The 9,869-nt window shown below is 59.7% G+C and overlaps 1 protein-coding gene across 3 annotated transcripts in view; it reads left to right on the top strand.

Annotated features, from left to right (window-relative positions):
- Positions 1-3,504: 3,504 nt before the first annotated feature.
- RAB40C (RAB40C, member RAS oncogene family) overlaps positions 3,505-9,869 on the top strand; it is a 42,536-nt gene continuing 36,171 nt past the window's right edge. Inside the window, exons 1-2 of one of the 3 annotated variants that reach the window (XM_033236390.1) lie at positions 3,505-3,590; positions 4,096-4,268. In XM_033236390.1, coding sequence (XP_033092281.1) covers positions 4,127-4,268 — 142 coding nt within the window. In that variant the 5' untranslated portion in view covers positions 3,505-3,590; positions 4,096-4,126. Of the gene's footprint in view, positions 3,591-3,888; positions 3,954-4,095; positions 4,269-9,869 lie in introns of those variants that run through there. The other 2 variants (XR_004443095.1, XM_033236389.1) reach the window with 2 other exon arrangements.

Here is a 9,869-nt window from a genome sequence, read left to right as displayed (position 1 = left end):
ACCATGCCTGGCTCATTTTTGTGTTTTTAGTAGAGACAGGGTTTCACCGTGTTACCCAGGTTGGTCTTGATCTCTTGGGCTCAAGCCACCTGCCCGCCTCGGCCTCCCAAAGTGCTGGGATTACAAGTGTGAGCCACCAGGCCCAGCCAGCACATTATATTTTTCTGCACCATTTGAGTCAGCTGCCCATTTTGGCTCTAGAATTTTCAGCGTGCATTTCCTCAGAACAAGGCAGCCTGTGCGTTGCTCAAATCCGGGGCTTTTGCACAGATGCCGTCCAAGCCACCAACCCCATTCCCGTGTGTTCCATGTGTCATGGGCCAGTCACCAAAGCCTCTGGTGCTTTAGGGATGAAGCCCGTTACTCAGGCGTGTCGCTGGTTGGGTCTGCTGATGACCCTCATGATGAGATGCCAGTCATGCTTATGGCAGCATAGTAGGGCACCACCCAGGGTGGCACACAGAGTCCACCTGTTCATTCCAGCGATGCCAATGTGACTACTTGGTTGAGGTCCTGTCTGCGGGGTTTTCTGCTGCAAAGCCACGTTCCCTTGTCATTAGTATCTTGTCCATGGAAACGGGACCATGTTCACGCTGTCCCTCACTGCCCTCATCCACTGCACACTGTCCGCCAAGGTGACTGGCTCTGTCCACTTGGGATGTGAGTGAGGCCTCCCCATGGCGGCAGGCCAGGACCAGGGGTCCCTGAGTAGCTGAAACTTGTAGGTGCTCCCTGGGCACAGGGCTTCAGGGGCCAAGGCTTGTCTGCCCCACTGGACAATTGTCCACCCCCTTAGCAGGACTTCGAGGACATCCCAGCGGCCGCTGAGCACCCAGGGTGCAGGGCGGACACCCCAAACCGCTTCCGTTGTCCCCCAACCCCTCAGTTGGACGGGGGCTCCACTTAGTGGCCTGGCCCGTCGCTGCCAGTGGGTGTGGGGCGTGGCAGGAGGAGACTGTCAGGGTCTCCACCAGACACTGCTCAGGCCTCCGAAGTGAGTGCTCAGCTGGTGGCTCACCCAGAACTTCTGGTTGGAGGTCTCTTCCCACACTCCACTGTCCCTGGCTGCCCTGCCCCTGGCCTGAGGTCCCTCAGCAGCAGGGACGGTGTCCTGCCCCTGGGGCCCAGGCCTGGCTTGGTCACGGTGGACCCCAGGATATCCTGCGTAAGCGCATGCAGCTGCATGGGAGGTGCGGCCCCTCGGTCCACAAGGCCTGGATGCCAGAGGATGGCACCCCGTCTGTCCCTCCCTTCACTGGGCATGCTGCCCCAGGACCCATCTAGGTTCCCTGTGACGCTTGTCTGCTCAGAGGCTGGGAGGTCACAGGGCACAGCAGCTTTCTGAGGATCTTACCCTATGGAAAGGTTCCTGAACCCAAACCACAGGTCCCCACCAACAGGGCTGTGTCCACAGGCTGTGGTGGGCAGGTCCAGTGGGAGAAACCTGACTTCCTCATCAGCCAGGGGATGGCCCCTTCTTGTCCCAGGAGGTGGGAACCCGGCAACAGTGGCCCACAGCTGGGTCTGGAGAGCATTTTACTTTTTTTTTCTTTTTTAAAAAAGTTTATTTTTGTGAAGACCATAAGAACATTTTAATTGTTTATTTTTGAGCCACTTTTTTTTTCTTTCTTTTTTTTTTTTTTTTTTACTGAGACAGAGTCTTGCTCTGTAGCCCAGGCTGGAATGCGGTGGCACAATCTCGGTTCACTGCAACCTCCATTTCCCGAGTTTAAGCAATTCTGCCTCAGCCTTCCGAGTAGCTGGGATTACAGGCACATACCAACATGCCCAGCTAATTTTTGTACTTTCAGTGGAGAGGGGATTATCACCATGTTGGCCAGGCTGGTGTAGAACTCCTGACTTCAGGTGATCCACCCACTTCAGCCTCCCAAAGTGCTGGGATTACAGGCATGAGCCACCGTGCCTGGCCTCAGAAAGTGTTTGTGATTTACATGTTCAGGAAAGGGGGAAACAGCTGCTCACCACGATCCCCGCTTCCAGGCAGCCTCAGAAACCGAGGAGGAAACATCACACCTTTGTGCTTCCCATCCCTGGAGTGAGGGGCCTCAGGAACGTCACAGCCAGGGCTCCAGTCTGGGCACAGGGACCTCTGGGCAGAAGAGGCTCTCCCTGACCTGCCAGGTTGATTCCGGGTCAGTTAATGCCTGGGGAACGTGGCAAGACGCCATCTCTACAAAAAATACAGAAGTTAGCCGGGCATGGGGGCGCCTATAGTCCCAGCTACTCGGGAGGGTGAGGCTGGAGGATCGCTTGTGCCAGGGAGGTAGAGGCTGCAGTGAGCCGAGATCGCGCCACTGCACTGCAGCCTGGACGACAGAGGGGGCCCTGTTTCAAAAAAGAAAAAACTGGTGTGTCCATGTGGTCGCCGCTTAGTCAAGGCCGTGTCTTCAGCTCTGGGGGGCGGGAGGTCACTGGAGGTGTGGGGCCACCCGTCCTGGCGTCCCTCTGGGTGAACAGCACCTGCTCCCAGAAGCACAACCCGGGTCGGGGTCCCTCGGGAGGAGGGTTCTTGCCGGGCTCTGCTCCTCGCCGGCCGGGTAGAGGTGACCGGCTCCGCACCCGGTCTGGAGAGGGCTGCGCTGGGTCGACGCTGACGTTACTGCTTTTACTTACTACTGTAACAGCGTTACTGAGCGCAGAGCACATATCACAAAGCTCACCCGTTCCAAGAGTCACTGACGTTTAGTAACTTCACCGAGAGTGGCAGGACCATCCCACGACTGTAGGACCTTTTCATCACCCCAGAAAGAACCACGTGCCCACTCAACCCCCGACCCCACGCCGGGGCCCGCGAACGCGGCCGCCTCGCTCGCCCACGCACCTGCGGCTGCAGGGCCCTGCTGGGACCAGCGCTCGGCGGCGCCCCCGGGAAGAGTGCGGTCCGGGCCCTGGGTCCCCGTCCAGGAGGCGCCGCTGCCGCGGTGAGCACATCAGGCCGGGTCTTGAGCTCGCGCCGGCCGCGCTCCCCGCGTCTCGCGCTGTGGCGGCCGCGTCCCCGGGCGGAAGGCTCAAGCTCGGTGACGCCGCGGGGTCCGAAAACCTCAGCGCCTTCGCAGACTCAGTGGTTACCCAAGGGTCCGCCCCGCCGCCGCCGGACGGAAGTCCCGCCCCCGCCCCGGAAAGGAAGTTCCGCCCCGCCGAGCGCCGATTGGCCGCACCGCCTTGGGGAGGACGCGCCCAGGACCACCCCACCGCCTCCGCCGAGGTTTCTGCGGTAGCAGGCGGCGTAGCCTGCGAGGGGCTTTCGTTTGCCAGACTCAGCCGCCTCGCCTCGGCCCGAGCGCGCCTGCATCCCGCCGTCCGTCCGCGCGTTGAAGAGGCGGCCACAACCTGGACTTCCGAGCCCCTGATTGGCGAGCGTGCAGGAAAGGGGCGGGGTTAGCAGAGCCGTGATGGACGTGCAAGCGGCCCAATGGCGCCGGCCGGCGAGGGGGCGGTCGAGGACAACGGCGTTGTGGGCCGGAGGCGGGGCAGCCAGTGGCTCTGGGATTTCTCTGGGAGGCAGCCGCAGGGAAGGGAATGATCCTGGTGAACTTGTAATTAAATCAATGGTTCCGGGAAAGCAGGAGGCGAGTGGCCAATGGCGACGGCGATGAGGCAGGCGTCCGCTGTCTCCGCAACGCCGTGTGGGAAAGGGAGGGGCGATCATGACAGACGGGCGAATAGGCCAATGGCTGAGGGAAAGAGAGCGGCGGGCGACCTATGGTGACGACGGGTAGGCAGGGCGGGGCGTCGAAGAGGCGGTGCGACAGGAGGCCTGGGGGCGCCGTGTAGGACGCGGTGAAGGCGGGGCAATCGTGACGGACAGGCGGATGGGCCAATGGGTTTGGGAGGGCGGGCGAAGGGTGGCCAATGGCGGCGGCGCGGCCGGGGGCGGGGCAGCGCGGCGGCGCTGGTGGTGCGGGAAGCGGCGGGGCGGTGGCGAGCCTGAGGTGCGCCCGGGCGACGGGCGGGGCGGGGCCGGCGCGGGGCTTCGGGCGCGCCCACTCGGCCGCCCTGGGGCGGACGCAACGGGCGCAGGTGCGGCGCGCGGGCTCTCTCACGCCGCGGCCTCATCCGGCTGTGCCTCAGCAGGCGGCCGGCGCGGGGCGCGGGCGGCGCGGCCATGGGCTCGCAGGGCAGCCCGGTGAAGAGCTACGACTACCTGCTCAAGTTCCTGCTGGTGGGCGACAGCGACGTGGGCAAGGGCGAGATCCTGGAGAGCCTGCAGGACGGCGCGGCCGAGTCCCCGTACGCCTACAGTAACGGTAAGGCCCAGCCCGCGGCGCGCGCTGCTACGCGGGGCCCGAGCCCGGCGAGCTGGGCGCGGAGGTCGCCCTCGGCCCGACCCTTCCAAGCGCCGCCGAACGTGCCCAGGAACGCCTTTGCCTGGCTTCCAGACCCGGTGGCTCGGCGGCTGCGGGGTGCCCGCGCTCCGATCCCGAGGTGACGCCGGGGAGCAGGAGGACGGACCAGAGGGGCGCGCCCAGCCGGGACGGTGCCATGGACCCGGGGTCTGGGGGACGGTGTCACGGGTCCAGGATCTCAGGGGAAGGTGTCATGGATCCTGGAGAAGGTGTCATGGGCCTGGGATCATCTGGGGTCCGAAGGAAGGTGTCGTGGGCCTGAGGGAAGGTGTCATGGGTCCAGGATCTGGGGTCTGGGGAAAGGTGTCACGGGCCCAGTAGAAGGCATCATGGGCCAAAGGGAAGGTGTGATGGGTCTAGGATCATCTGGGGTCCGAGGGAAGGTGTCACAGATCTGAGGGAAGGCATCATGGATCTAAGGGAAGGTGTCATGGGTCTACGATTATCTGGAGTCCGAGGGAAGGTGTCAGGGACCCAGGTCTGGTGGCAGGTGCTGCTGGGCTGCTCTTGGGACCCTGTCTGGAGCATGCACAGATGACAGGTCGTTATAGGCAGACTGTTCCCCTGAGGTACTTACAGCTGAGGGAGTCAACACTTTGTGTTGGAAGAAAATACCTCTGTAATGAGTTACTGAGCATTTTTCTTTTTTTTTTTAATTTTTTTTTTTTGAGATGGAGTCTCACTCTGTTGCCAGGCTGGAGTGCAATGGCACAATCTCGGCTCACTGCAACCTCCGCCTCCTGGGTTCAAGCGATTCCCCTGCCTCTGCCTCCCGAGTAGCTGGGACTGCAGGTGCACGCCACCACGCCCAGCTAATTTTTTGTGTGTGTTTTAGTGGAGACAGGGTTTCAGCATGTTGGCCAGGATGGTCTCGATCTCCTGATCTCATGATCTGCCCGCCTCGGCCTCCCAAAGTGCGGGGATTACAGACGTGAGCCACCGTGCCCGGCCTGAACGTTTGTTTTTAACTTCCAGTTGCATGGCTAAAATACACAAGATAGAGCGCATCACTGGGGCTTGCCTGCCTGAGCGTGCCTCTTAATTTAGGTATTCAACATAGCAAAGTGGTTAACAGGGTCAGTGAGACGGCGTGGTCCTCATCACCTCTCATGGGGACCTGGACCGAATGGGATGTTTCCTTAGAAGACCTGGGTGGCCCCAGATGAACTGGGAGCAGTCAGCATCCAGCCTCCCCATAGTCCATCTGCGCTTCAGGGAATGCCATCTACACTGGCGAACTCACCTCTCCTGGTCCCTGCCCCCTCCCCTTGCTTTGTTTCTTGGGCTCTTGTCTGTCCTGTCTGACTGCCCTGAGCGTCTGCTGTTTGCTGAGTTGCTTGCCCTTGGCTGCTGAGAGTGTGGGCACAGCATCCCGCACTCTCTCACTCAGGGGTTGGCAGAGTGTGGGGTTACCTGGACTGACTCTGAGTGCGCTTCTTTCTGGCATGGCTTCAGCAGTGGGCAGCAGCACCAGGGGCTCTGGAAGCTTGTGCTCTTGGCCTCAGCCTGGAGGAGGGGTTGAAAAGGGCCAGGGAGGAAGAGCTCTGGGTCCATTTTTAGGTGGGGGGAAGTGTAAGGCCCACTAGGGGCATGGGGGGCTCACACGTTAAGCCCCTGCACCAGCCACAGCGTCCCGGGCCTGCACTCGACAGTGACTGTCTCAGAGTTGGGCACTCCTGACTCAGGTGGTGGGCGGCCAAGCTGATGGCGCGGGTGGCGTTGCCTTCGGAAGCCTGGCTGCAGGGCTGCTGTGCGCTCCCAGGAGGCTGGCGGCGTGCGTGTGTGCGCATGTTCAGACGAGCACGGCAAGGGCTGGGCTTCATCAGGGTCAGTGTTTTCCCGGGACATGAACGCTTGCTTCTGAGGGCCAGCTCAGCCACACTGGCCAGCTCCCCTCCTCCAACCGCACCACACAGCCAGGAGCTGGAGAGACAGGACCCTCCTTCCTCCCTGTCCCCTTGGTCGGGCGGCGGGGCATTGCCACACTTCCTCTGACATGCTTGCTGAAGCGGGGCCAGTATTGTGTAAGATGTGGAGACCTGCTTGCTTGCAGAGACTTTGGAGGCTCACAGTGGCTTGGACCAGAAGCAGAGAGGAGAGTCCACTCTCAGAAAGACACCACGTGCTCTCAGGGCCCGGGACATACTTCCAGGTCCCCGCGGGAGTCCTGTGGCCTCGAGCAGAAAAGGGAGCGCCTCTGCGCTGTGGAACGCGCTTTCCGTGTCTAAGGCCTCAAGGTTAAGACGTGCACAGCACAAGGAGCAGGTCTTTGTGGTCAGGTGGCAGTTTGCCAACCCCAGGGGCCAGCCCTCTTCATCAGGGTGAAGTTGGTGGATCTGAGGGTTTCCCGAGGGGGCTGCGGGGTCTCGGAAACTCAGGAGCAGCTGGTTCTCAGGACTCAGCATCTTGAGAATGTATTCTCCTTTGAAAGAGTTGTAGCAGGAGCTTTAGGTCTCTGGCCCTCATGGGAAGGACGTATGTGTTAACCTTCATTGTTTTCTCTCCTTTATTGTGAGGTGCCCTCTGTGTTTCCAGTTTCCATGTTTCTGCAGGGCTCCCCGCGGGGCGGTGGATGCCGGTGACAGGGAGGCCCCTTCTGTGCAGGGCTCGCTGCTCCAGCATGGCCCAGAGCTCCTTCAGCTCACACCAGATCACTTACTTGCCTGTCTAGCACGTTCCTCAGACAGGTGTGTGAGCGTACGTTGCCCTCTCTAGCTTCACAAACAAATGAGTCATCAAAGTGACCTTTTTCTTAGCACTGGCACCTGAGGCAGCGGCGTGTGACTGCACGCCCAGCACCTGTGGAGCCCCTGGGAGCTCTTCCATGTCCCCTAATGCGGGTGTGCGCTGGCTTTCTGGATCTCTAGGTCTGGAAAGGTTTTCCTGTCTTTGACACCCAGCAGTGATCTTAGGGAGTGCTTCATGCTCTCTTCAGGACAAAACAGAGCCCTTTGCATAGAGTGCCTCTGAGTGATGGTGGTGAGTTACCCAGCAGGAATTACGCTTCATCCAGGAGTGCGGGTGGCACACACGGTAGGGAGGAGACAGCTTCAGTTTGGGAGCAAACCTGCAGTCAGGCTCCAGGGTGTGGGCCAGGGTGGTGGGCCCATGTTGGCCCTGAGGAACCACCCTCATGGGGTGCACACCCCTCCCCCAAGCCCAGGAAGCATCCTGCTGTGGCCAGGCCCGCTCCTGCTCTGTGAAGGGTGTTGAAGGTCCTGGATGAAGGCAGCTCCTCCCTCTGTACTTTGTCCCCTACAAACCTTCCTGGGAGCGAGGTTGCCTCCAGCCACGTTTGTCAGGGTTTGTGTGCCCAGATCCTGGAAGACTTCAGAAGGGGTTAATCCTCTTGACTTTATTTCTCTCTCTGCTCCTTTGGGAGTCAGTGTTGGTGGAAGCTGCTGAGTGACACTCCGGTCCTTCGAGCCTGGCAAGTTGTGAGGAGAGACGGAGGGAGGCAGTTGTGGACATAGCAAGGCTAACATCGCGGTTGCTGTGGATGTTGGGATCTGATGGCCACTGAGATGTCTGTGGGGCCACACTCTGCCTGCTGTGCCCATGGGAGCGAGGGCACCCTGTGTGGGAGTCCCAGCTTCTTCGGCTTCACAACTCCCTGAGCTTTCTCCAAACAGTTACAAACGTTTCTTCTCATCTGACTTGAAGTTCACGGCTCCAAAGTGGCCAGTTCCAGAGGCAACTGTCTTCAGAGGCTCCTCTGTGTCTCACTGTCCTGAGGGAAACCCACGCGTGTGTTGTCGGCTGCTTATCCCCAGGGCTAGCTGAGGCTTTTGCGGGAGGTTCTAGCTGTGTGTCTTTAGGTGACTGGACAGCCGTGCATGGCTTCCCTGTGCCTGCTGTTCGTGTTGGGCACCACTGCAGCCCGGAGTCCATTCTCTTCCCCTACACTTGATTGGGTTTTGCTCGTTTTCTTTTTTTTCTTTTTTGAGACGGGGTCTTACTTGTCCCCCAGGCTGGAGTGCAGTGGCATGATCTCGACTCACTGCAGCCTCTGCCTTCTGGGTTCAAGCGATTCTCCTGCCTCAGCTCCTGAGTAGCTGGGATTACAGGTACCCGCCACCACACCTGGCTAATTTTTGTATTTTTAGTAGAGACAGGTTTCACCATGTCAGCCAGGCTGCTCTCGAACTCCCGACCTCAAGTGATCCACCTGCCTCGAAGTTTTTGCTCGTTTTCTGGGGCAGTGTTTTGGGGTTTGCTTTTCCTCTGTGAGGTGCCAGGTTTTCCAGCAGGGTGTTGTTCTTGGAGGAACAGGGGTGATCACCATGGTAACAGCTAATGCTGCCAACGTGTGATGAGTGCCTGCCAGCACTGGTGGGTGCTTCCCGCTGCCCCCATGTAGCCCCTGCTGCCACCTGTGAGAAGGCAGCGCCACCCCCACTGTGCAGACGAGGGATTGAGGCTCAGGAGGTAGCAGCTGTCGAGGGCGGGCTCAGGGTCTGGAGGAGCTGCCCTGCAGACCTCCTGTGAAGCAGTGGGCTTCATGGCTCTTCCCCTGTCCTCCTCCTCACCTCCACCTGGGCCTGGGGTAACTGCCACACACCTGCTTCTGCTGCACCATGTACGCTAAGTTCTTCTGAGACCCGAGCCTCAGAGGACCGCCCCAGCCCCAGGGTGACCCTAGGCGGCATCTGAGAACCCACATGTTCAGGAGGTAGGACTTTGTGGGTCATTATAACTTTTTTCTTTCTTTTTTTTTTTTTTGAGATGGAGTCGAACTCTGTTGCCCAGGCTGGAGTGCACTGGCATGATCTCGGCTCATTGCAGCCTCCGCCTCCCGGGTTCAAGTGATTCTCCTGCCTCAGCCTCCCAAGTAGCTGGGATTACAGGTGCCCACCACCACACCCAGCTAATTTTTATATTTATAGTAGAGACGGGGTTTCACTGTGTTGGCCAGGCTGGTCTCAAACTCCTGACCTTGTGATCCACCCACCTCGGCCTCCCAAAGTGCTGGGATTACAGGCTTAAGCCACTGCGCTCGGCTCGTTATAACTTTTTTCAAGACAGCCAGGACCCTGCGACTTGCCAGCTCTGCCTGTACCAGGCCTCCCACCGGGGGCACGCTGTCCCGTACCCCAGAGTACGGGACAGGCCTGAGGGCAGCCTAGTCCCTCCCAAGTGACTTCATGTCCCTGAACTCCGACCGGCCGCCCGCTGGGCATCGGTTCACACCTGCCCTGGTCTCGTGTGGGACACTGCCCCAGAGACACCACCTTCTGTTGATGGCTGGGACCAGGGCCTCGCTCCTCTCTCTTCCTGGCCTTGCTCATGCTCTGCCCTCAGTCTTTTCCCGGCTCTGGCTGTGGACTTCTCATGAAGGCCCGCTCCTGAGCCCTTGAGTTTTTCTCCCTCATTTCAGACATTTGTTCTGTCATTTATTGGGCATTTTACGAGGTGCTGGGCCAGGAACTGAGGGTGCAAAGGAGAACAAAATAGAGACAGTCTTTTTTTTGTTTGTTTTTTTGTTTTTTGTTTTTTGAGACG

This window comes from Trachypithecus francoisi, unplaced genomic scaffold (assembly GCF_009764315.1).
Source record: "Trachypithecus francoisi isolate TF-2019V2 unplaced genomic scaffold, Tfra_2.0 Lachesis_group15, whole genome shotgun sequence".
Classification (NCBI taxonomy): Eukaryota; Metazoa; Chordata; class Mammalia; order Primates; family Cercopithecidae; genus Trachypithecus; species Trachypithecus francoisi.
The sequence above is the reverse complement of the archived record's forward strand: the minus strand, read 5'-3'. Positions and strand labels throughout refer to the sequence as shown.